At 49.3% G+C, this 27,295-nt stretch overlaps 1 protein-coding gene across 2 annotated transcripts in view; it reads left to right on the forward strand.

Moving 5' to 3' along the window:
* WWC3 (WWC family member 3) overlaps positions 1 to 27,295 on the forward strand; it is a 118,133-nt gene that overhangs the window by 24,968 nt on the left and 65,870 nt on the right. For both annotated transcript variants that reach the window (XM_082610406.1, XM_082610407.1), the window contains exons 2-3: positions 16,547 to 16,656; positions 20,231 to 20,434. In XM_082610406.1, the coding sequence (XP_082466532.1) occupies positions 16,547 to 16,656; positions 20,231 to 20,434 (314 nt within the window). The remainder of the gene's footprint in view (positions 1 to 16,546; positions 16,657 to 20,230; positions 20,435 to 27,295) is intronic.

Below are 27,295 nucleotides of genomic sequence, written 5' to 3' on the forward strand. Positions count from 1 at the left end.
TTTTTTTTTTTAATATTTTTTGGTTTATTCTCTGAGGTTTTCTATTTACATCCATAGATATATAAACAGCCATATATACCGTTCTACACGGATAGAATTAGACCACTAATTGTTCCATAACCGATGCTCCCTTAGCCTGTTGTAACCAGTGCTGATGTGGTGAATGGGTGGAGGAGGGGGCTCTGGAGAGGTGACAGGGTCCCTGTGAGAGATGGTGAGGATCATCCAGCTAGGGCAGAAAGACAGGGATGGGTGACAAAGAAGTTTCAGGAGAACTTGCATTGTATTGCATGTTTTCATTTTTAAAGTCACATTTCCTTCATCGCCATTTTTCTTCACCTCTTTATCCCTCCCTTTCGCCCTCCATTCTTCTGTGCATCCTTCATCCATCCCTCTGTCCACCTGTCCATCCCTCCATTCTTCCGTTCATCTGTCATCCATCCATCCCTCTGTATATCTTCCCTCCCCCTCCCTCCCCCCTCCCTCCCTCCCTTCCTTCCTTCCTTCCTTCCATTGACCCATCTACTGATCCAACTGTTTACCCGTCTGTCCATCCCTTCATCAGTCCCTTTGTCCATCCTTCAGTCCATGCATCCCTTCCTCCCTCCGTCCTTCTCTCTGTAATTCGTCCCTCCATCCTTCCAGCTCCCCCTATCACTCCATCCCTCCTTCCATCCATCTGAGCGCAGTACACTCCTGCTGTAGGGTCAGGGTCTGTGCCGGGTACTGGGGAGGCAAGACCTCTAGGATCCTTGACTTCGTGATGTGCACAGACTAGTTGGGGCGTCTGAAGGCACTTGCCCTTCGATGAAGATTCAGAGCAGAGTCTTGGGAGCAGGATTGCCTGGGCTCACGGTGAGGTAGCCTCTGCAGGGAAAGGGGGCTGTGGACGCTTGGAGTGAGAAGATGAGGCAAGGTCACTTCAGGGTTGAGAGCACTGGGCTGGTTTGGGGGAGGATAACAAAGACAGAAGGCCCGCGTCATTGCGGTCTCATTCTCTGCGATTGGATTGCTGGGCCATGATGTCCCAAAGTGGGACAGGCAGAGCCCTTTAGTCTTCCTTGGTTTCTGGTCCTGGGAAGAACTCCTTGCTTCACTTGTGTCCCCTCTGCCATCACGAAGCAGACCCCAGGCACATGAGGGGAGCGGTGTTCCAGCGATTGGGGCCAGTCCCATTTACCTTAACGGTGGTCTTTGGTGACAGTTCTGAGCTCTGCCCAGGTGGGCTCAGGCGCCGAGCGCTGGCGGCTTGGTCTTGGGGATGTGCACCGATAAGTTTGACAGAACGGATGTATTTCAGAAAAATCGCAGGTTACTTGTTCTAGGTGTTGCTTTCCGTTTTGGACACAGCAGCCAGCGGTCCTGCCCAGCCCGACGACCCCTGCTCCCCCGGCCAGGGCTCCAGGGGGGCGCGTGCAGCAGCTGTCGGTGTCCCTGTCAGCAGGACTGAGGGGACGGTCCCACAGGCTTCCTGGTGCTGGGAGGAACCTCGGGAGAGGGCTGGAGCATGGGTTCTGAGGGAATGAGCTGGAACCCAGCCCGCGGCCGGCCTGGGGGCCTGCACGCACATTTCAGTGAGGGCACTTGAGAGGCTCGGTGTGGATGTTAATGGCCTTTTAGAGGCTTTAGGGTCCAGAAAGTTCAGCCAGAGTGGCGGGGGCATGCGAGGAAGGAGCCCTGGCGTTGGCGCGCAGATGCTGACTGCTCCGGCTTGTGGCCACGCGGTGGGGGATTTCGAGTCGCTGTTGTCACGCGGTGTATTTACTCAGCTCCTCCAGGTGGGAACCTGGCTTCTTTTCAGTTCTGAAGGGGAGTCTGGGGCTCACTCTTAAGCCGCTTCAGGGGGCTGCCCAAGTATTGTTACCCACAGTCCTGCTCTGAGGACTTTTTAAACAATTTTTATGACTTGATATTGAGCAAAATGACAGAGTGCCTGCGCCAGCGCCTGCAGTTTGGGGGGCAGCTGCCTACGTTACGGGACATCCTCACTCGAGCCAGTAACACCCAGCCTGCCTCGCTCGTGCCTGTGGTCCCCGCTCGAGCCGGCCCGGTAGGGAGGCTGCCGCAGAGGCAGCGATGGCCCGTCCCGCCTCCTTGGAGAGTCTCGGGGGAGCCCTGCGTTGTAGAACCTTTACATTGAGAATGAGTTTCCCGTCGGGCGGGCCCACGTGAGTGCAGAGCTGCCCCCCAAGACCTTAAGCTCACCGCCTTCCTGATGTCACATAGAAGGGAGCCCAGCGGGGTCCCGGAAACGGCAGAAGTGGTTACTCCTGTTACCCTTCCCAGAGCGTTCAGCTCAGGTGTCCCCTCGCCATCAGCACGGGCCTGGTGAGTGGCTTCACCGCGACTCAAGGACCTGCCCCCGTCACGGAGGCCCAGCTCTCCTCGGGCCTCGACCTTTCCCGCCCAGCCACTGCGCCCCCTTCCTGCTGCCCGCTTTCTCTGTAGCCCGAGGGACCTTCCTCCGAAACAGACCTGATGCCCGCGCGCCCGCCTCCATTCCTCAGGCCTCCCTGCCGCCTGCAAACTGCAGCCTCGCTCTTTGTCAGGCCGGCCCGTGCCTTCAGGGGGCCTCACCTGTTCTCACCCCCGCTGCGTGAGGCCTGGGCAGGTCCCCCGTCCTCCCTGGGCAGGTTGGAAGCGGCCTTGGCGCTCCTCTCTCTTGGGCCTTGAACCCACGGCCAGTGAAACCGGCCCTTCCTCCGGGAGCTGTGGGTGCTCTCTCCCTGGTGCCTCTTCCCCTGGGCAGGGAGCTTTGGGGACAGGGTTCCCGAAACTGGACTTCCCGGACAGGCAGCATTTCGTGTATACATGAGGGCAGCATTTTGGGTATATGTGTAAACATGTTTTTCTAGGGAGGAGATCGATGGCTTATCTCAGATTCCCAGGGAGATCCAGGACCTAAAAGAACCGCGAGCACGTGCCATTCCCTGCATCCTTTCCTGGCACATGTCTCCTCATCAGAGCTTGATGGGTGTCTGAATGTCTCAGATGTTCAGGCATTTTCCCCTCTGCTTTTGTTCATGGATTCAGATGGCGATATATGCAAAGAGGCATCTGTAAAGAATGGAATTCTCATGCCCAGAAGAAAGCAGATTAAGTGACTGCTAAAAAGTTGTGTGTATGGCTGGGTTCTTTTGGTGGGGGGAGGTAATTAATACAAAAAAGAGCGGGTGATAAAATCCTTTAGCTCTTACTCTTAGAAGCCTGGCACAGGACTTCTGCAACTGGGAGCAGTACACAGGGGAGAGCTCGATCTCGGCAGTATTTGCAAAGCTGAAATTGAGATCACAGAGCCGAGTTCTGTGCCGTCTCTGCCGCTGTGTGCCTGTGTGCCGCTTGGCTGAAAGGATGGCCAGACTGTTCCGGGTCGCCTCCCCCTGTGATGCCATTTCTAAAGAATGTTATTGTTGGGCCTCTTTTCTCTCCTTGGCCAGTGGTGTTTTCCTCTCCTATTTCACTTGAACTTTCTTCTTCCGTCAATTGTTACTATTTCTTTTTTTTTTTTTCCCAAATCCTTCCTTAAAACCTCCCCTTTTAACTTTTAAATATCCCTTCCTGTCTGTGGTATTCAGTAGTAAGTTTAGAACCAAATTTTTATAGCACTGTATGTTACTCTTAAAGGAGTATTTTAAGTCCCTCTTCTATTGTTTTGGCCATACTAAAAATAAGAAGATGGTCATTAACTTCCCAAACTGTAGTCTCCTCTGAGTAATCATCATTAGCAACTTGTCAGGAGAGTAAGGAGGGTAAAAATTATTTGAAAGCGGCATATGGTGCGTATATGCGTATCCTTATAGCAGTAATACAGCATCTTTATTTCCACTCTTTTCCTCAGGGATGGTGGTTCCTGCCTGACTGGCAGGAGCCCTTTCATTTTTGCCTGGAATCCCTCCCCCGAGCTCGATGGGAGTGCAGAGAGCCGCTGGTGACCCCAGCAGTCTTCTCCCCCCTGGTCTTGCCACTTCTTAGGTGCCCGTCCCTGAGCTCAGTTTCCTCCTTAGGTAAAGTGGGGGTGGTTATGAGGGACCCACCTTTTTAAAATTGTCGTGCTGATTCAAAAAGTTTCTCCCGTCCCTCTGAGCACAATGCGGGCTTTGCTCGGGGGGCTGGCGGCTGTGACTGCACACTTTCAGCGGTGTCTGCAAAACCTACAGGTGGTAGGCGGCGGCCCTGTGCATTAAGCGCGGTGGTTCTTGTGTGACTGGATGCAGCCCCCTACAGGTATATCCCGGAGCGCTGCCTTGCCAGTTACTGCTCCGGGAAGTAGGAGACCATTCTGTATCATATGTGCCATGGAATGAAAAGTGTCATGATGTAGTATGTACGTCCTACCCTGGTGAGGTGTGATGTGCTCCAGTATTTTCTTTATTTTTTTATTTTTTATTTAAATGTTGAGCCTTCTTTTTTTTTTTTTTTTTTGCGGTACGCGACGCGCAGGCTCAGCGGCCATGGCTCACGGGCCCAGCCGCTCCGTGGCATGTGGGATCTTCCCGGACCCGGGCACGAACCTGTGTCCCCTGCATCGGAAGGCGGACTCTCAACCACTGCGCCACCAGGGAAGCCCTTGAGCCTTCTTTTAATTAATTTAGTTTTATTTTTGGCTGTGTTGGGTCTTCGCTTCTGTGCAAGGGCCCTCTCTAGTTGTGGCAAGCGGGGGCCACTCTTCATCGCGGTGCGCGGGCCTCTCACTATCGCGGCCTCTCTTGTTGCAGAGCACAGGCTCCAGACGCGCAGGCTCGGTAGCTGTGGCTCACGGGCCTAGTCGCTCCGCGGCATGTGGGATCCTCCCGGACCAGGGCTCGAACCCGTGTCCCCTGTGTTAGCAGGCAGACTCTCAACCACTGTGCCACCAGGGAAGCCCCCAGTATTTTCTTTTTAAACCGAAACACTGATTGGGACCTACTCAATCAATTTCACTGCTCACTGATGGGCTGTGGCTGTAGCATGAGAGCGTGACGTAGAGTAATGTGACATGAATACAGAGGATTGGGAATGATGGTTTAGAGAAGGTTTCAATATGTGTCCAGCTATTTGGAAGACGTCCGGGACATTGATCAGCCATGACTTAGAATTTGTGGATCAGAATCACCAGATGTGTGTAACAGTTTAACGTGAGTGAGATGACAGTCACCTACGTCCTTGGATTTTTTTTTTCTTCTCCCAAGTGTTTCATATGACTTGGAGTCCTGACATTGTTTCTTCCTACTGTAAATGAAGTACTTATTAGGAATCTCAATGTGTGTGTATTTTTTTAACACAGCTTTTAGTAAGGTGTAATTTACATCCCACAAAATCCACCATTTTAGTGTAGTTCAATGAGTTTTAGTAACTGTATACAGCTGGACGACCATCACCACACTTTCCCACTCTGGTCCCTGATAGCCACTGATCTGCTGATCTGCTTTCTGCCTGTGTATTTTGGAATGCCTGCTTTTCTGGTTCCTCTTTGTAAAAGGCGGGTTCCGGAAGTCAGACTCTCCTGGGAGTTGTCGTTTCTCCACCCACCCCTGCTGAGAACCGCATTGGCTGGGCTTCTTCCTGGTGGCCAGTCAGCCTGGTCGGGAGCCCCGGGAGGAGGAGCCATTGGGGTTCATCGGGAGGGGGCTAGGTTCTGAGGTCTGGCCTGTGCATGCTTGGGTGGGCGCGGAGGCTTGGAGGGCAGCTGGGAGGCCCAGAGCTGACTGTGGGTCTCCTTGCGAGGGCCCTCCAGCCTGCACTGGCTCTCCTTCCTTAGCGCTGTGCATCCAGGATGCCATTCGTAATGCGACAAGCCCGCCTTTCCTATGGCGCTGGTAAACAGATCTCGAGCACCTGTTCCTCCCGTCCCCGAAGAGGAAGCGATGCATCCGTCACGCAGCAGCCCACTTTCTTGGATCCAGTCTCTCAAACCTCAGGTCTGCACAACTGCTCATGAGCATATTCTGTCGAGGCAGAGACGTGTGAGAACAGCTCTAGAACTGCCGTGGACATGTATTTGGTGGCAGGCTCCACTCGCCCTTAATCGGGTCTCGTCTGTGACTCACCCTGTGTGTGCAGCTGAGCACCTACTGAGGTGCGCCCTGGAGCTCTGTGGGGGCAGCTCAGAGCGGGAGGAGATGCCATTCTTGCCCGGAAGGAACAAATGCTACGGCAGATGCGATGTGAACAAATAACCACCTTCTACTTAGAGTTTTAATAACTGTCCCAGGAGGAGAGGGAAAGTGCTGAGGCTGGCCCAAGAAAGGACAGCTTACTTCCTGCTGGGGTGGGCTGGGTCTGGACAGGAGGAATCTGGGCCAAATCTTGGAAGACGCATCAGGATGTGAACAGGAAGGGGGCGGGAGGGAAGCATGGGAAAGGGAGAGAACGCTCCAAGTTTGGGAATAGCTGTTCCCGCGGGGCTTGCTGGGAAGGCGGATGGGCAGCCAGGGGCGGAGAGAAGGGAAACAGTTCCCTGCAGGATGTTTTGTGGTCTTAGAAACCTGACTCCTTCCAGATCCCCGCCAGGGGCTTGTAGAAGACGGTGTCTCAGGCTGGATGTTTCTTAAGTGGTCTCAGTCTCAGCCAGTGGACTTTGCTGTGGTCCTTCGTAGAATCAGGCTGTCAGAGAACGAGGTGAGGTCCTGGAGCTGTGCTGTCCGGCGCAGTAGCCGCAGCCAGATGGGCAACTGGGCGCTTGAGATATGCGAGCCCAGCAGGAAGTGAGCTCGCAGCGTAAAACACACACCGGCTTTCAGAGACTTCATACCACAAAAAGGATGTCAAATATCTCATTTATAATTTTTATAATCATTACGTCAAGTTGATAGTTTTTTTTTTTTTTTTTTTTTTTGCGGTACGCGGGCCTCTCACTGCTGTGGCCTCTCCCGTTGTGGAGCACAGGCTCCGGACGCGCAGGCTCAGCGGCCATGGCTCACGGGCCCAGCCGCTCCGCGGCATGTGGGATCTTCCCAGAACGGGGCACAAACCCGCGTCCCCTGCATCGGCAGGCGGACTCTCAACCACTGCGCCATCAGGGAAGCCCAGTATTTTGGATGTACTGTGTTAAATAGAAAATATTATTAAAATAATCTCACCTGTTTATTTTTACCTTTTTAAATGTGGCTACTAGAAAAAATTTAAATTAATTTATTAATTTTTGGCTGCATTGGGTCTTCGTTGCTGTGCGCCGGCTTTCTTTTTTTAGTTGCCATGAGCGGGGGCTACTCTTCGTTGCGGTGCGTGGGCTTCTCTCATTACGGTGCCTTCTCTTGTTGCAGAGCACAGGCTCTAGGGCGTAGGCTTCAGTAGTTGTGGCACATGGGCTCAGTAGTTGTGGCTCGCAGACTCTAGAGCGCAGGCTCAGTAGTTGTGGCGCACGGGCTTAGTTGCTCTGCGGCATGTGGGATCTTCCCAGACCAGGGCTCGAACCCGTGTCCCCTGCATTGGCAGGCAGATTCTCAACCACTGCGCCACCAGGGAAGCCCTAGAAATTTTTTAGTTAAGTATGTGGTCCTCACTGTAAATATTTCTGTTGGACAGCACTGCCCTAGAGAATTCTTTTTACTAACTGGGTTGAAGTTTGTCTTTATTTATTTATTTATTTATTTATTTTTTGCGGTATGTGGGCCTCTCACTGTTGTGGCCTCTCCCGTTGTGGAGCACAGGCTCCGGACGCGCAGGCTCAACGGCCACGGCTCACGGGCCCAGCCGCTCCGCGGCATGTGGGATCCTCCCGGACCGGGGCACCAACCCGTGTCCCCTGCATCGGCAGGCGGACTCTCAACCACTGCGCCACCAGGGAAGCCCCTTGTCTTTATTTTAGTCTGAGTTGTATCATTAGAGCCTACATTTGAGGTGAACAAAGTGTTTTCACTTATCTCAGGATTGTGCACTTGATGGACTTGATGAGAAATTCTTTTTCTGTCATTTTCAAGATGGAAGACCGTCCTGGGTGAGGTGCTCAGGCAGGTGACTGCGATCGGGTGCCCCTCTGGCTGTGGTTTTCTTCGGGTGGTAGACTTGCATATTGGCCTGTGGGCAGCTTGCTCAGCCCTGCATTCTAGCATCTCAATCCCAGGCTTTTAAACTGTGTTCCACTCGTATAGTATTATACTGCTACATCAGAATAATACTGACATTCCCCCAGTTTTTAGAGGAAAAAATAACATGGAAGGAAAATGCATGTTTATGGACTATGTAATAAGTCCCCAAAACCTTCATATTGGTTACAGCCTTTCAGCCCCACCACCCCATAGTAAAGATGAGAAAACTGAGGCACAGCCAGATAGTCATTTGCCCAGGCTCATCCTCACTAGTAAGTGCTTAAAATATAGTTGCCTCAGTTGGAAGTTTTTCCTCCCATGATGTTTTTACAAGTTGTTGCAGTGTCTGTCCATTGTCAGGATGATTCAACAAAACATACACTGTAGGACTTTACACTTACTCAGTCACCAGCTCGTGGTCTTTTTCAGGTGTTGTGACTTCGGTTCACCAGTATCTGAACCCGTGTGAGAACCGGTAGGATCTCTGGTGAGGTGGAGCCCCCAGGAAGTTTGCCGGTCGTCCGAAATACCTCCTAGATTGGTTTGCCTTTGGACACTTTATTCTTTGCTGGAGGAAATAACATCTTGCCAGGATCTCGCCCCTGTCCACCCCGGACTCCCTTCCTGGTGGAAAGGCCCACACTCAGGAAACCATAGTGTAGATGAGAAGTGGACTTGGTCGGTAGAGAATCAGAACAGAGGTTGTGGGAGGTCTTCAGGGACATTTCATCACGCTCTGTGGCCTGCTGAACCACCTTTCTCCCTTGCTAGGATGTATCTGCCTAAGGAGAGCTGTTCGAGGGAGGAATGATCCCGTAGCACCTTGGCCTCCTGAGTCCTGTTTTTCTTACAATTTAGGCTTTGCAAGCTCAGTCAAATTCTAGTCTGCCCTCTTCCAGTTGTTCCTTGACTACTAATTGGCTCCATTGTGGTTTTTATATGATATGAGTTTCTGAAATTGGCCTGATTAGTTTATCAAACAGTTTAATGAAGGCCTGTTGCATGTGAGGGCTCTGGCTCTCTAAAAAGACAAATTAGAGAAACAGAATCCTTTTTCTCAAGGAACTCACAGACCAATAGGGGAGGCAGCCATATCAAATAATGATTACAGAGTGATAAGTGTGCGGGCTTCTCATTGCGGTGGCTTCTTCTGTTGTGGAGCTTGGGCTCTAGGTGCACGGGCTTCAGTAGTTGTGGCTCGTGGGCTCTAGAGCACAGGCTCAGTAGTTGTGGCGCGCGGGCTTAGTTGCTCCGCGGCATGTGGGATCTTCCCAGACCAGGGCACGAACCCGTGTCCCCTGCATTGGCAGGCGGACTCTCAACCACTGCGCCACCAGGGAAGCCCCCAGACTGATAATATGTAATTAACAGTCTTTTCACATGGAAACCACAAATGTAATTCAAGAACAATTCTAAGACTCAACACTAAAATCGGGTCACTCGTGCTACAGTAATACACTGAAATGTCAATTGCAATGTTTAGACTGAATTCTAGGTGTGATTACTTTTTACCCTAAATTCTAGAATTGAGACTAGATGACAATTGCCAAGTCAAGTATATGCGTGTTCTATAAATAATAAATGTGATTATTTGAGTGACTTTTCAGGACTAATGTGGCAGGCTTGTGGGGTATTCACTGCTGTGAACCAGGTGTGTCCGAAAAGGTGAGGGAGTCATCATAATTTGTTGAGGATTGGTTTGGAATGAAATTGAGATGAATAGTATCCTCTCTGAATTGCATATTAAAAGTAAGCGTGGGGCTTCCCTGGTGGCGCAGTGGTTGAGAGTCCACCTGCCGATGCAGGGGACACGGGTTCGTGTCCCGGTCCGGGAAGATCCCACATGCCGCGGAGCGGCTGGGCCCGTGAGCCATGGCCGCTGAGCCTGCGCGTCCGGAGCCTGTGCTCCTCAACGGGAGAGGCCGCAACAGTGAGAGGCCTATGTACCGCAAAATAAATGAATGAATGAATGAATGAATGAATGAATGAATAAATAAATAAATATATATATATATATATATATCAGCATGAATGGGAAATATAGAGATTATCTTGTTCCAGGAGACTGGAAAGTGTAGTACAGGCACCACAGGATTACCCTGGCCCCCTTTGGATAAAGAAAATGTGTTCAGAACCAGTATTTACACATAGACACAGAGAACAGTACTGGTTACCAGAGCGGAGGGGGTGGGGGGAAGGGCTACATCAACGCATGTCAACTGTATGGTGACGGATGGAAACTAAATTTTTGGTGGTGAGCACGCTGTAGTGTATGCAGAAGTCGAAATATGTTGTATACAGGAAACATATTGTTATAAACCAGTGTTACCTCAATTAAAAAAACAGTCTCACCATTAGAAAGATTGTGTATCATCCAAATAAATTCACTTGCCTTCATGGATTGAATAAAAAGAATCAGTGCTCATACTTTGCTCTCTGCTGTCACCTTCTGCCGCCCACGTTTACTTTTCTGCAGTTCAGGGCAGTCAGTGTCAGATATTCCAGCCCTGAGCGTGGCCGGGAGTGAGGACATGGCTCTTGAGGCACTGGGCCACTGCCGCTGGCTCCACCCGCTGTCAGCCCTGCAGTCCCTCGGTGGCTGTCTGCTCGGCAGAGTGATGGCCTCCCCAGGTGTCCATGTCCTACTCCCTGGAACCTGTGAATATGTTACCTTCCGTGGCAAAAGGGACTTTGCAGATGTGACCAAATAAAGGATCTTGCAACGGGGAGGTGATCCTGGATGATCTGGGTGGGCCCAGTGTAATCTCAAGGGTCTTTCTGAGTGGAAGAGGGAGAACCAGAGAGATGGCATCCTGAGAAAGACTCTGCCGGCCATGGCTGGCTTTGAAGATGCAAGAAGCCGCCGCGGATGCCAGGAGTCTATTACAGACACTGGTTTTAGTTCAGTGAAATCAGTTGGACTTCTGATCTCCGGAGCTGTAAGATGACAAATGTGTTGTTTAACGCCACCATGTTTGTGGCAATTTGTCACAGCAGCATGAGGAAACTAATAGGGTCTGAAGCAAGTCTGTTGGAGGTTGCGGGGGAAGCAGGAAGGGGAGTGGATGCACCTGGTCTCCACGCTGTAACTGAGGAGGCTGCACCCAGCCAGCATGACCCCGCGAGGTTGGTCGGATCACCCCCATTTTTTTTTAATGTTTATTTATTTATTTGGCTGCACCGGGTCTTAGTCGCGGCGTGTGGGATCTTTAGTCGTGGCATGCATGTGGGATCTACTTACCTGACCAGTGATCGAACCTGGGCCCCCTGCATTGGGAGCGTGGAGTCTTAGCCCCTGGACCACCAGGGAAGTCCTCCCCCCCATTTTAAAGATTAGGAAACTGAGGCAGGCCCAGAGAGAGAAGGAATGACTCATGCAAGGTTTCATGGAAGTAAATGGTTCTCTGGGAACTGGTACTGGCTGAGATGGCCCAGTGCCACTTCTTAAAGAGCCCCGCAGGATGCAGCAGGCAAAAGGGAACAAAAAGAAGCCCGTGTCTGTGTCCTCCAGCATTCTCTCCCTCCTTGTGGACCAATTCTGGTAAGAACGTCCAGCAAACCATATTCATGTCCTCTGCTGAGGCCAAGAAGAGCCGTTTGTGAAGCGGGGAATCTACGGTGGGAAGATCTGTGCGGGGCGGTTGAGGGCAGGGAGAGCTGGCAGCTCCAGGTTGACGTCGCTCAGATAGGAGGAGACCAGTGAGAACTGGCTGCGTGGGGGCCTTCATGTCCCACTGCAGAGCGGACTTGGCTGCGGGAGGACACTGGTGCCCGGCTTCTCAGCTCATCGCACACTTCCCCCACAGCCTGAAAATGCCGGGGAGCTTACGCTGCACTCCCTACCTGCTTGTTCTTTGAAAGTGAGGCACGCTCGTGCCATCCAGATTTGTCCTGAGCCCTTGAACAAATGCATTCAAGATATCCCCAGAGAGTGATGAGAAAGGCCATCTCTCACTTCACTGGTAGGAGTGTATGCTGATGCTAAAGCACCTTGGCAGTATACATCAGGTGTTTGCTGTGAGCTCATGTCCATGATTTACAAGAAAGAGCAGAAAATTGGGACATACCTAAATAGATGACTTGAGGTGCCTGGTAAAAAAGTTATGGTTTATTGCATATGACGGAAGGTTCTAAAATGACAGAAAGCGATGATGACAGAGACTTAAAGGACATGAGGAAATACACAAATGAAAAATATTAGTGTGTGAAATTGTATCTAGTATGATATCAGCTGTGGAAAAATGTAGGAAAATAAGCTAAACCATGAATCCAGGGCTTCTGGATTATAGGTGATTTTATTTCCTATGCTTTATACTTTACTGTATGAATTTTTTTACGTTGACTTCACAGTAAGGAGAAAAGACCTTCATACCCTTCAACCCCGTAAATTTACTTCTGGGAATCTTTCAAAGAAAATAATTGTAAATACAGATTACGAGCTATATGCACAGAGATGTTCCTTTCGTCATAGTTTTTAAAATTGAGATGTAATTCACATATACCATAAAAACCACCATTTAAAGCATGCTGTTTACTAGTTTTTAGTATAATCACAAAGTTGTGCAACCATCATCCACTATCCAATTCCAGAACATTTTTATCACCCCCTAAAGGAAGCCTAACCCCTTAGCAATCACTCCCCATTCTCTCTTTATCTCCAACCCCTGACAACCACTGATCTACCCTCTGTCTCTATGAATTTGCCTGGTCTGAACATTTCTTGTAGATGGATGCATACAACATGTAGCCACTGTGTCTGGCTTCTGTCACCCAGCACAGTGACTTCAAGGTCCATCCATATTGTAGCATGTGCCAGTACTTCATTCTTTTTTTTATGGCTGAATAATATTCCATTGTATGGATAGACAATGTTTTATTTGTCCATTCATCAGTTGATGGCCCTTAGTTGTTTTCACCTTTTGGCTATGGCGAATAATGCTGCTGTGGACATTCTTTTGTGTGGACACATGTTTTCATTTCTCTTAGGTATACACCTAGGTGTAGAATTACTGACCCATATGGAAACTCTGTGTTTAACTATATATTTGAGAAATTGCTGAACTGTTTTCCAAAGCAGCTCTCATGAATATTTGCACTAGTAGAAGTTAGGAAATAGTGTAGCTATGAATAGTAGGAGAGGGCTTCCCTGGTGGCGCAGTGGTTGAGAGTCTGCCTGCCGATGCAGGGGACACGGGTTCGTGCCCCGGTCTGGGAAGATCCCACATGCTGCGGAGCGGCTGGGCCCGTGAGCCATGGCCACTGAGCCTGCACGTCCGGAGCCTGTGCTCCGCAACGGGAGAGGCCACAACGGTGAGAGGCCCGCATATCGCAAAAAAAAAAAATAGCAGGAGAGTGCTTAGGTAAAACATATTAATCCCCTTAACGAACTGTTTGTAAAAATGCAAGTTATTTATTCTTAGACCGGGTGCTGGGGGTTCAAAGGCAGCTGAGACAGGGTAATTGTTCTCAAGGAGCTTAATCTATTCATTTGTTCCAGGTGATGTTTACAAATAATTTATAACAAGTGGGGACCGAATACTTAGGCTATAGCATTAGGCCATCTTGAGTAATCTTTGGAGAGACTCAAGGTATGAATTATTAAGTAAATATGTTACAAAGTTAAGTGGAAAAGGCAGGGGAGAAAATTGTGTATACTGTACGATCATGACTATGTCAGAAAAAGACGAATAAAAAGAACACATAGAAAAAAGATGGAGGAAGACACATCAAAATAGGAATAATGGTTGTTTTTGAGTGGTGGTGTGCATGGACATTTCTCTCCTATTTAGGTGTATTTCCTAAACTTTGTGTAATAGAAACAAAAATACCCCGGGGTCTGTGTGTGGTGACCGTGGGAAGGAGTTAGTGGGAAAAATCTAGCATCAAGTTTTTGGGGAGATGAGAACTCAAGAGCCTGGACTGGCATAAATAACTGTGGGTGCCAGGACAATAAATTTAGATATCCTCGATGCTCTTATTGAGAATCATGCCAAAATCTGTCTGCATACAATGAAGTTACAGCTATCTGGAAGTCTGGAGGGTGTGTCCTCCTGATAAATAGGTGGATGAAGCAGAAGTGCAGCATAGATGTTTCACGGTGTCATGCATGAAGCCAGGGAGTGGGTGTTTCTCCCTGCTGTCAGCTGCTTCCTTTGCTGCCTTCTTCCTGCCCAAGGGCCCCCTGTCCTTGCCTTCTAGTTTACCACTTCTGTCTTTTGGAAGCTGGAAAACTTCTTCATTGAGCCTGTTCGAACTGCTGTCAAGTGAGTAAAGGGTCTCCAAGTGTGAGCCCTGTGGACAGAGGAGATCAATAGCAAGGACTTGGTAACTTCTTCTCTTTGCTCATGGTGCGAGCTGGACTCCGAGAGGCGTGACTCGTCATCTGCTTGCTTCGAAGTACTGATCCTGTGGATGATCGTGCAAAGGCCGTGCTCTGTTTAGAGAAGTGGAATCAGACATACGGATTCTATATCAGGCCAAAATAAAATTTACCAGAATGGTAGATGTGTCAGTTTATTTTTAGAAGAAAGAGTATGGAAGTGTTATTTTACTTACTTGCGTTGTTTATTGGATAGAAAATTGAAAACTATGAACTTGCAATAGTTTTATAACAGTTGTGAGTTGTAAAGTAAATGAATTGGGCTCAGCAGCGCTAGGTCAGGCTTCCCACATATGTATATATACATATTTTTAATTAATTAATTTTATTTATTTTATTTTTAGCTGCGTCGGGTCTTGGTTGCTGCACGGGGCTTTTCTCTAGTTGTGGTGAGCGGGGGCCACTCTTCGTTGCGGTGCGCGGGCTTCTCATCGCCGTGGCTTCTCTTGTTGCAGAGCACAGGCTCTAGGCGCACGGGCTTCAGTAGTTGTGGTGCGCAGTCTTCAGTAGTTGTGGCTCACGGGCTCAGTGGCTCCGCGGCATGTGGGATCTTCCCGGACCAGGGCTCGAACCCGTGTCCCCTGCATTGGCAGGTGGATTCTTAACCACCATGCCACCAGGGAAGCCCTTCCCACCTATATTTGTCTACTAAATGAGATCGTGTATGTCAAGATGCTTAGAACCTGCCTGTGCTTGGGCATCTTTCTCTAGGCTTATACGTGAATCTAGAATAGCAGAGTTGTGCTCAGGACTCAGTTTATCTTCAGGTAGCATTTGTTGTGGCTTGGTCCCATTCAGGACTTGAGTCACGCACAACAGTCTGCCGTTACCTGTTTGACTTGGAACTACGCCGCCACCACACCATTCCTGACCCGTAAAGGAACCGTGCTGCGGACACTGGTGTTTGGGGCTGGGACCGACACTACGCAGTAGGCTCATCTTGTGATGTCACGGGGTTTTGAGCACATCGTATTTGAGAGGATTTCCATGGTGTGTTTTACCTTCTGTATATGTATTTCTGTTTTGATATTGACTCTAACTTCTTAAAACCATTATGTTTAAAACGAAGATGAGTTCAATCAGTGCCGTTCTGATAGTGTTTATCAGTTTCTAAAAGCTACTGGGAGAGACAGAGCTTTGTTGTCGAACCAGTTTGGGGAAATAACACGTTCAAAATTCATACGTGTCTTGTGGGGCTTGGCGTTGGTTGTGGTGTCTCACTTTCCTGGGGCCAGAGACTGGAACAGAGATGCGGGAAGACTGAGTTAGTGAAATTTCGGTTATCAGGTTCCCATGCATACCAGTCAGTGTGCATTTATAGAGACAACTGAATAGATAGCTGCCTGGACTCAGACCATTATAGGGGCGGCTTGTTTTATGCCACAGCTGTCCTGTCAATCAATGTGATCATGGGGTGTAGGGGCGGGGGAGGTTCTACTTAAACCCATCTGGAAAACCTTTCCTTTATCTATCTGTGTCAAGCCAAGCTTTCCTTGATCAGATTTACTTCAAGGAGAAATGTCTGTAGACAATGTGCTTTTGTTGTTTTTCTCCAGAAAACAAAGAGGATCCTTTGCAGTTTCTGATTCCTACTGTGTAAAGAATACAGGCAGTATTCAGTAGGCATCTCCTTGTATTGTTACCATGCTTGTTTGGCCTTGTGCCTTTGGTCAGTTGTTAACATTTAACTCCTTCACTTACGACCACTGGCAGATGAAACTTACAAATACATTTTAGATACATTTAAGCTGTAATGTACAGAAACTGAAAGTTGTGAGGGGGAAACATTTGCCAGGGAATGAGAACATGGGTGCTCTCCTGTTGTTGTGGCAGAGCGACATTCCATTGTCATCACCTCATTAAACATACAGCTTGGAAGAAGATGCTTGTTTTACCTGTTTTGTAACTGTCAATATCTGTTTTTGCCGGTATTTAAAGTTGCACTGTGAGATAGTAATGCTTTTAACTGTGAGTGTACTGATATTGTTACTGACGATTATTGAGGCAAAGCCAGTGAGTTAATTTTCCAACCAAATAGTTGGAGCAAAAGCAGTCAATTAGATAATAATTTTGTATTGAAACCGAATTCTAGAATCCACTCAGCAAACTTACATGAAATTGACCTCACTTTCCAATTTGCTTTCATAATTTTATTTTGCAGGATAACAAAGCCATTGACCTTTGCCGACTGTGTTGGGGATGAACTTCCTTTAGGATGGGAAACTGTATATGATAAACAAATTGGAATTTATTACATGGACCACATAAATAGTAAGTAGAGTGCCACACTTGAGTTGTTACATATGAATGACTTTTCATATTGATCCCACAGACGCCAGGAACTCTTTTTGTAGAGTGAAACGATTGTTACTCTCCAATGCACCATTAAACTGGATTTTTATCAATGTCATCCGAAGTGTTGATTAGCTGAGTTCTTCAAAAAGTGAAGCAGTTGTGTAGCTACCTGGCTTGTGTGTTGCTCAGGACTGCATGGAATATGTGGAATGCAGAGTTTGAATACGTAAAAGAAGGAATAAATTTCCCAGGCAGTTTAGTAATAGAAATCTCTCTCAAAATGAGAAGGGTGTTTCTTGCAGAGTGAAGTTCACAAGTTCTTGGAACAATGAATGCCCAGGTGGTTACCTTAACTTCATTTTGTCTTATCCCTTTGATTTTCACTTTAATACACCAAACCTTTTGGAGCTTTGTGAAGGGAGAAAATGATGTAAAGACCACAGCTAAAATAATGGGTCCTTGTCCATGCCAGCCTCCTTGGTAGAATTGCTGGGAGCAGTGGTTCTCACCTGGGGCTGGTTTGGCCTCCCAGGGACACATGGTAGCGTCTGGGGCATTTTTCATGGTCATGCCTGGGAGAGGTGCTCCCGGCATCTGGTGGGTGGAGGCCAGGGATGCTGCTCACCCTCGTGCAGTGCCCAGGACGCCCCCCGAACAGGCTGAGCCACCTGGAGTGTCCGTGGTGCCGAGCTGACACGCTGCTTCCCGGGCAGCATTTGGTTCTAGGCTTTCTGTGCCCCGCCCTCCTTGCTCTCTGCCGCCTCCTCAGCCTTCCTCCATCAGGGACCAGCTGGGGACCCATTTCTCTCTCACATTCACATTTCTTCACTCCCCCCTTTTCGTTCTAGCTGCCTAGTGATTTTGTCACCGTCATTACCACTGGGATCCGAAGTTCCCCTTGGTGCGCTTTCTGTCCTTCGATTTGTTGAGTGCGGGGGAGGCCGGGGGCGGGCTGCCCAGAATGTGAGTGACTAAGCTTCTTCCACGCTCAGTCCCATGGCTCCTCCTGTCCCCTTAGTGTGATCGACCCGGGGTGGTATCTTTAGGGCTGATTCCTGCATTGTCACCTGCCGGCCGGCCTCCGGAGTTCAGCATTTGGAACCCTGAATGGCGAGGCGTCCTGGCAGGGTCCTGGGGCAGGGGCGTTTCCGATCCGTGCCCTCCGCCTTCACGTGACTGCGGCTCTTACCCAGGGATTGGGCAGGGGGGTGAGTGCCGCCCTGGCCCTGCTGGCCTCCCCGGCGGTTATGCCAGTGGCAGGAGGGCTTCCGGGTGGGTCCGCCGCCCTCCCTCTGGCCCGGCTGGCCCGGCGCCCCTGGGCTGCGTGCGGCCGGGCTGTCTGGCCTTCTGGGCCAGCTTCCCCGTGCTGTGGGCCTCTCTGGGCCCCGGCGGCAGTGCTGAACGGCACAGGCATCCGCCTTACACAACCTTTTGGAAGCCGCCTACCTGCCGCCGAGGCCCAGGACTGACCCGTTCCGGCTCGTGTCTCGTAAACCCCGCTTGCCTCCTCCCTCTGTGTCCCCTTCTTTGCCGCCGGTGTGCCTTGCTGTCCTGCTGGCTGAGTCACAGCAAGTGTCACAGAGCACCTCTGTGTGCTGGCCACTCTTGAGGCCCTGGGGACACAGGCAAGTGAGACCCAGGCTCCACCGTAAGGATTCGACATGACACGCTAGACTTGGCCACGAACCGAAAACTGAATAATCACCATGGACTTTCTAATGGCCCCCTTGAGTATAACGGATGACCCAGCACCATGGGGGATGTGGCTGGAGACATCAGCTCCGGAGTCATACCACCTCCTCCCTCTGAGACCTTCAGGGAACCCAACTCTGTTTTTTTCCCCAGGAAAAAAAAGGTTATTATTGTAACAATTTGTACATGGGCCGGAGACCCTATTCCAGAAAACTTGCTCCTGAGAATCTAACTCTTGATAGCACAGCTTTAAAGCTCTCTAAAGGCACAGGACCTGGGGAGTCAAATATTAAGTTGGAACTGTGCAGATCGATGGTGAGCTGAGGGACCAGAGGGGCCCTGCGTGGATCACCTGCAAGGTTCCCAAGCCTCTCGGGTGCACCGGGCAGAGTGTGAACGATGCCTGTCGGCCGGGGCGAGTGTCACGGCTGAATCAACGTCGGAGACGTCCGGGCACTTATAACAGCTGTGACTGCCCGCGCCCCCTCGGCCCACTGAATCTGGACTCCGGGGCTAGGTCAGGACCCCGATTTTTGTTGTCTTTGTTTTTTATTTCCCCATGGGAGCTTTTAAGGCCCAGAGAGGCTTTCTAGGAGGGGCCCTGGGGTAGCAGTGTGAAGCGGGGTAGGGGATGTTGCTGGGAGGGGGTTTAAAAAGGAAGGACTTACTTGAAACATCCTAGCAGGTGCTCTTGTGTGTATGGGGCAAAGATGTCCTCAAATTTACATTTTTAACCATTTTGATGTGAGATGCACAGAACGTAAAATTCACTTGAAAAGTGTGCAGTTCGGTGGCATTTGGTGCATTCACACTGTTGTCCAGCTACCACTTTTGTCTAGTTCCAGAACATTGCATCACGCCAAGGCACAACCTTGTGCTTTAAAAAGGGCCGTGCGTTAGAGAGTCGGAGGCAGAGTTGGGAGGGTCACTTTGGTGAGTGCACAGAGGATGGCGTTTGGAGAGAGGTCGTGAGGGTCTGACTGAAGTAAGGGGAGAAGCAGAGGCGTATGTTGGCCACTATGATACGCAGGGGCAGGAATTGCCAGTTGTGGATGACCCATGGAATACCCTGCGTGGGGAAAGGAGCACGAGTCCCAGGCTGGCTCAGTGGGTAGATCCAGAGGAAGGCGCTTACTCCGAGGGGCAGGCGGGAGACGCAGGCGCTTGTCAGCGTGGCTTCCTCCGCTTTGCTTTGGTTTGTGTCGTGAAAGGGCGCTGTGTGAGAATGGGTTCTGCTTTGGACGAGTGACTCAGAATTACTTTGCTCCGTCCAGGTGGAGATGCCTCTAGGAGGGAGGAGGAAGGAAAGGATGGGCGCTCAGGGGAGAGGTTGGAGCCGGAGGTGGGCGTGAGCCCTTATGGGGGCTGCTAGAGTGAGAGAGCCAGAGCGGAAAATGGGACATTTATGGGAAGTCCACGAAGAATGCAGGAGGACGCCGTCTGGCCTGGAAGGTGGGAGAAGGGGGGCGAGCCAGTCACGGGGGCAGCAGAGCCCACAGCAGCCCGGCTTGAAGAAGGCAGGGAGAGGAAGGTTGGACATGTGTCTTAGTTCGACAGGGGTGGCCTCCTTTGGGTTCATGTCCACCAACATTTACTTAGAGTGTGAAAAGGTGCCTGGTACCGTCTTCCCCTGCATGGAGCTATGGCATGTCTACAGAGCTTTCTTCTCGTCCCAAGCGTGGGTGTGTAAATAGGAGGTGATCCACACTCTGGGAGGTTCGTTATATAGACGCTTCCATCATGTACCTCCTGGTAGTTAATTAATTTTCTCATCGACTAGTCATATAACTGCATGATTATTGGTCAACGTAAAGATTTTACCTTGAAGTCCCTTATGTTCTTGCCCTTTCAATTTCAGAGCTTACCCAGATTGAGGATCCCAGAGAACAGTGGAGGCGGGAGCAGGAACGGATGCTGAAGGAGTATTTAATTGTAGCCCAGGAGGCCCTCAACGCCAAGAAAGAAATCTACCAGATTAAGCAGCAGCGTTTCGAGCTGGCCCAGGAGGAATACCAGCAGCTGCACAGGATGTGTGAGGATGACGGCCGCTCGTACGCCAGCTGTGAGTTCGCCGTCCCCGCGGTTAACACGCGTGACTTCCAAAGCCGTCTCTCTGCTAGGCTTTCTGCAGACACTGAGCTTGAGTCAGGCAAGGCAGCCTCCTCAGTTTTCTAATCGCAAACTGTTAGGTAGTCAGCCTTCCACGCTGGAATCTGATGGTCATTCACTACCGCTCCTTCAGCAGATGTTGATCAAGTGTCCGCCTTGTACCCAGGCACTGTGACACAGGGGAGCCCAAGAAAGGAGAGGCCCTGCCCTCACGGAGCTTCCATGCGGGGGGGAAGGGAGGAAATAAACAAGCACGTTTCAGGTAGCGACACGAAACAACCTCCTGGCTTCTGTTTTTCAGGGTGGAAAAGGGCTTCACCCAGAGATCTCTGCAGCTACTCCTGCTTGTCTGGGGGGATCCCTGGGAAGTCCCTACGGTGGTTTTGTTGGTCCTGCATGGAGAGATTCAGGAGCCTCCACACGTGTCACGCCCCTGTCTCTTTGTAGCATACTTTCTTGGGCAAGACACTGAAGGTGGGGGAACTCAGTATAACGTGGGGGAATCAGGGGAACTCTGCCCCTCAAGTGAGATGGGTGCACACTGACGTCTTCCAAAGGGAGCCCCTCCGAGTTTTGGAGCCTGCCGGACGTGGCCTCCTGTGTCAGGAGGACTCGGCAGATGCTCAGGAATTGAAGGAATCAGGTCCAGTCGCAGAAGCCAAAGCCTCTGGTTACTGACCCAGTCAGTCACTGCCTGAGCCGGTCCCTTCCCGACAGAGTTGTCAACGCTTAACCGCCCACTGCACGTGCTTGCGGCCATGACTGTCCCGCGGGCCGGTGAGCTTGGGGCGAGTGTATGAAGTTGGTATCGCTAGGTTTTATTGTATAAAAACCTAAGTCTGGTTGAGACATGGAGGGACTTACCTGTGACGTGACTGCCGTGTTGCCAGGTATTTGGCTCTGGTGACACAGCTTTGAACGTTAAAGACGTGGTCAAAGCTTTATCCCGTTTTGCAGGTCAGAATGGAGTTGAGGCCAAGGGGCCAAACATCTTTTTCACTGCAGCATATACAAGCTGTGAAGAAGAGAGCAGTGGGGGTGGGCTTTGCCTCCTGTAGTAGGAATTGAGATAGCTGTGTCTCCATGTGCCATGAGAGAATGCAGGCTCAGGTATGATGGTGTGTTGTTTCCAGGCTGCTTCATCTCTTGTTCTTCAGCTGTTGGTATGTACTAGGTTTTTTTCTTGTTTGTTTCTTTTTAACTGTCCATCAGAATGTGATGGGTCAGCTCAGTGCTAGTTTTTAGAAAAGTCTGGTCTCTTCCTACTTTTCTTTACTTGTAATGTCTTTCTCTGATTTTGGTATCAGGATAATACTGGCCTTACAGAATGAATTGGGACGTGTTCCCTTCTCCCCAGGCTTTGGAAAGTTCGTGTGGGATTGGTATTAATGCTTTCTTAACAGTTTGATAGAATTCACCAGAAAAGCCATCTGGACCTGGAGGTCTTTGTGGGAATGTTTGTAACTACAAATTCAATACCTATAATAGATACAGGGCTAGTCAGATTTTCCTGTTTCTTCTTGAATCAGTTTTGGTATTTGTGTGCTTCAAGGAATTCGTCTCTTTCATCTAATCCAAGAATCAGTAAGCTTTTCTGTAAAGGATCACATAGTGTTTTAGGCTCTGTAGGTCATATGATCTTAGACGCAGCTACTCAACCCTGTTGTTAGACTGCAAAAGCAGCCAGAGATGATACTTAAATGATGTGTGTGGCTTGTTCCGATAAAAGTAGAAAAACAGTAACAAGCTGGATTTGGCCCACGGGGAATCTGCGGAACACTGATCCAAGCTGTCAAGTTTATGAAGTTTTTCGTAGATTTCCTGCATGATTCTTTCAATGTATGGATGGTGAGCTTGTGTCCTTTCCCTTATTTGTGATATTAATAATTTGTGTCTTAATCACCATAGCTCAATGTTTATTGATTGTGTGTAGCATTACAGCGAACTGGCTTTTGGTTTTCTTTTTTTTTTTCCCCCCTATTTCTTGTCTGTTTTCTATTTTATTGGTTTGTCCTCTTTATTATTTCCTTCTTTCTACTTAGTTTGGCTTTAATTTGTTCTTCTTTTTCTACCTTCCTAAATTGGGAGCTTACACCATTGATTTCAGACCTCTCTTTTTTCTCACATAGCCTCTAAAGGTATAAATTCTCCTCTAAGTACTACTTTAACTGCATCCCACAAATTTTGGTATTTTCATTTTCAGTCAGTTCATAATATTTTCTCATTTTCTTTGTGATTTCTCTCTTGACCCATGGGTTTTTTTAAAAGTAAATTGTTGGGGGAATTCCCTGGTGGTCCAGTAGTTAGGACTTCTCGATTTCACTGCTGAGGGCCTGGGTTCAGTCCCTGGTCGGGGAACTAAGATCCTGCAAGCCGAGTGGCATGGCCAAAAAAAAAAGTAAGTTGTTGGAACTTTTTAAAGGTATCATATTGTTGATTTCTAATGTAATTCCATTGTGGTCAGAGACTAGACGTATAAGATTTTGATCTTTTGATATCTATTCAGATGACTTTCGTGGCTCGGCATATGGTCTCTTTTAAGTGATCTCATGGACTTGGTGCCTCGAGGTCACACTTGGCTAAAGCATTGGCTTATAACTGTTTCTGAAAGCATATAGTTAGCGATTCTAAACCTTTCCAAAAGTTACTTGGTAGAAGTAGATTGAACCATATAAAACTGTCATTTTTGTAGCTTAAAAAGGCCCAAATATTGGCAATTTCATGTGATTCAACCTAATAGAGTATTTCTTCCCAGTAGCCTGTAGGCACCTCATCTGTTCCATGGTCAGGTTTGGTTAGGTCTCCAAAGAGCCTTTCCAGTCAGTCTTTCTAAGATGGGAGAAGCACATATCAGAAAAACCTGGCAGGAAGTTTCTTGCCAGTCATTGAAAGGACAAACTTCATCAAGAGAAAGTGTGTCTTATGTACTGGTTACTGTACTGGTGCAGCCAGGACTTCAGTCGCAGTGAGTGTGGGGACTCGGGACTGGAGCCCTTGAGGATGCAAATATAGGAGGACCTAGTTGCAGCCTATCGGATTCTACGCCCAGCCCGAGGGGAGGAGTCCCATAGCAACGTGGAGCCTAGAGGGTAAGGGCATCCAGAACTTACAGTCCTCTGGAGCTGGGACTTCCCTCAGCATCAGTTTTTGTATTTCCACGGGCTTTTCACTCCATTGACATTTGGGCAAGTAGGGAATTGCACTCAATTTTATTCTTCCTGTGCTCCGTAGAATTTTATTAATGCCCAGTAAAAAAGAAACACTTGAGATGCTGTCTTTGAAGTCATGTATGAGGAAACCTTGAGTCAAGGAAGGTGAGGACTCTGGTGTTGACTTGAGATCCTACCATGAGACTCCACTCCCCAACCCGTGAGAGGTCCCTGCGTAGACATGATCCCTGCCTCTACTCGTGCAGGTGGCATTGGAGGCCAGCTTAGGCCATTTTCATGAAGGGCTGGAGATGCCAGTGGCTCTTGCTGGAGCCTATCTCCTCAGGGAAAAAGACTACGAATGGAAGCTAGGAACTAATTCAAGCATTTTATCAAGTTGCTGCTATCCCTGGGGTTTTTGATCAAGCTCTTTCAATTTGCCATTTAACCTGAACTTCATTGAGGATAATTCTGTTAGATATGACTCAAATGAACTATTTCTGGCCACAGGCTGAAGTTCAAGACAATGATCCTGGTGGCTTGTGCTCTACCAGATGTCTCCTACAGAGGCCTGGGCCCACATCAGGAGCTTCTGGTGGCAGGATCCATGGCACACCTGGGCTCCAGTTGGCCACCTGGGTCTGGCACAACCCCGATCGTTCACATTGTTAGTCATCTAAAGCAGGGCTCCTTGCTCGGGTACTGGGAGCAGAGGGAGATTTGGACTTATTTCCCATTACTTCCTTCATTGACAGTGACTCCAAGTGAAAGGAACCAACATCGAATGGGCTAGTGTTTTCCTGCATTGTTGTGATTGCAACATGGTGAAGCATTGTAACATGGTAATGTTATTTTCGGTATACACACAGAAACAATATTGGGTAGGCTAAGTTACTTCTTGAAGGTTACATCCCTAGTCACCGGAAGACCTTGGATTTGAACTCAGATCTTTTTGTGTAGCTAGCCTTCAGTGCTGTGTAGTATTTCCGAGACATGGAAGAGTCAGCTCAGAAGAACTGATCGTGGCTTTGGAACAGGCTGCCCTCCCACTGTTCAAGTTACCTGGAAATAAGGACCCATTATAAATTGACAAGTTGTCTGGCAATTTCACAACACTTGAGGGGGCACGTGGAAGGCAGATCGCCTTCTGCTTCTTGATTTTCTGTGGCCCATAGTGGGATCACTAAACTAGGCATTTAGTTTTCAACAGATATTTCCTTAGCGCCTGGTGTTGGGGACACGATTTATCCTGAACAGCTGATTGTAGGGGCAAATGAGGCAATAATTGTAAATAGAGGAATTCACTAGAAAGTCATTTCCAATATTGGAGCAGAAGGGCATGGGGGAGGGCAAGGGGAGGGGAAGTGCTCTCTTCCACACCTTTCACAGATTTCCCCCTGAGTTACGGAAGTCATCAGAATAAAACTCTGTTCATTGGAGAGGGAAGATTTTGTGTCAGTGCTGGGCTGTCTGGTGCCTGAGAATATCCAAGCCTTAACTTTTTTGTCTCTGACCAAAACAAAGTCATGCTTTGCTGGATTTGAGCACACACATCCCCATGAGACTAAGACCCCCAACTCCGCTTCAGTTCTGTTCGTTTATGAGCTAGCTGCCTGGGGCCCAGTCCTGTCCAATGCTCTGTAGAACCCTGGCATGGAACTCTTCACTGCAAAGGACTCAGTCTCTAAGACGCACCCAGTACTTTCTCTGCAGCTCCATTTTGTAGAGTTTTCTCCTACTTTCTTCACTGCAGTTTGTTCTTCTGTTTGCCTTCTTTTTAAACACTGAATGCATTCGTTATTTCAGAGACTTTTTTTTCATTGTTCCTGACAAACTCTGACCTCCAGGTGCGTTCAGATGAAGTATATGACCAGTTGCAGGACCTTTTAGAAGGAATTCTTGCTTGGGGTAAATTATAGTCTGAACCACAGGTCAGCAAATTTTGGCCCGCAGGCTGAATCCTGTCCGCCCTGGGTGGTTTGTAAATAAACTTTTATTGGGACCTGGCGAGGTCCATTCACTTACCCATTGTCTGTAGCAGCTACGGTGGCAGAGTCGAGGCGCTGAGACAGGGAGTGTGTGGCCCACAGAGCCAGAAATATTTACTATTTGGTCCTTTGCAGAAGCACCTGCACCAGTGGTTCTCAGCCCTGGCCGCACCGGAGGAATGTCCCGAAGGGCTTTGAAACACTCTTCTGTCTGGGCCTCACTGCCACCCCTGGAGATTCGGGTTTAATTGGCCTTGGTTGGGGCCACTTTTTTTTTTTAAAGCTCCCCAGGGGATTCCCAGAGTTGAGATCCACCGATTGTGATCCTTTCTTCCAGCAGCAGGAGTATGACTTTGTTTGTTACCCTGGCTCCTGGGAGCTCCCAGAAGCCTACAGCCAAAGTCTCTTCTTCGGGTGCCTGGGAAAGAGTCAGCCTTATCTCCAGTGAGAAAGCGCTGACCCGCCCTGCATTCCTGGCTCGGGCTGGCTCGGGCTGGCTCGGGCGGTGGGGAAGCTTGACCTTATCAGTCCTCTGTCCGGCCCCCGCATTCTTTCTGAGGCTCCAGGCCCATCCCGCAAAGACTGTCTTCCCTTGTCTCCCTGGTGAAGGTTTCTCATCTCCTGCCTAGCTGAGGATAAGGGCCACAGTCCATCCCTTGAGCCCTTGGTTTTCCTGCACGCAGGCATGTTGGAGCAGGCAGGAGAAACATGGCTCACGCAGCATCTTCCCAGGTGTTAGTTGGCAGGACCCAATCTCGAAGGTTGTCGCAGAGCACACATGTTTACCAGGTCTCCTCGTCTGCCCTAGACAGGGACTTCTTGGTTTGCATTTGGTGGGCTCTTGTGTTCCTTCTGTAGGTTACCTCTCAGTGGGCTAGTTTGATTTTTTTGTTCCTTTGCTTCTGGCGCCTTTAAAAAAGAGGTCATGCCCTCTTTAGTTGGCCTCGGTTGTTTACAGGCATGCCTTGGTCGGCTCTGGTAATTAGTACCTGTCAGCACGGAAACTGTCCAGGCTTGCCGTCCTCTGTGTCGGAGTCCTCCTGGGCTCCGCCGACGCCTGGAAGGCGTACGTACACCTGGTCCTAAGGAGCCGTCTGCCTGCCCAGAGGAGGTCTTTGGAGAAGGACTGCCCTCTTTTAAAGCATGTCATCCGCCTGGGGCGATCTTGGGTTCTCACGGTCGAGAGGAGCCCTGTGTGTAAGAGGAGATGGACCCAGAGGCAGACATGGACACATTTCCCCCTTTTAATAACCCATAAAATCGAAATCCAAAGTAATTACTGGGGTCTGCAGCATTTTGAGTGCTAAATAACACAGACTGAGTTCTCCTGTTGCGCACCGGGGAGCCGGAGGGCCATTTCTTCTTAAGTTGGAAAAGCTAATGTGACCCACAGGAGCCCAAGTTCTAGACAGAAGTCCCTCTTTGACTGATGGCACAATGTAGGTCAAGTCACTGCACACTCAGCCTTCATTTATAAAGTGGGGAAACGTCATCGTCATCTATCACAAAGATTTTATGAGGATAGATGAAGTAAATGTGACAGTTACCCTATAATAGCAAGGTATAGTAGTTTACATTGGTGAGGTCCAGTTAAGCTATAACCTTCTTATTATATCATCCAAAGCAATGCTGTATGCCTGAGCGGCCTCCTTAAGCTGTTTAAAATTTACCTTCAGG

This window comes from Mesoplodon mirus, assembly GCF_964341445.2.
Source record: "Mesoplodon mirus genome assembly, chromosome: X".
Lineage (NCBI taxonomy): Eukaryota > Metazoa > Chordata > Mammalia > Artiodactyla > Ziphiidae > Mesoplodon > Mesoplodon mirus.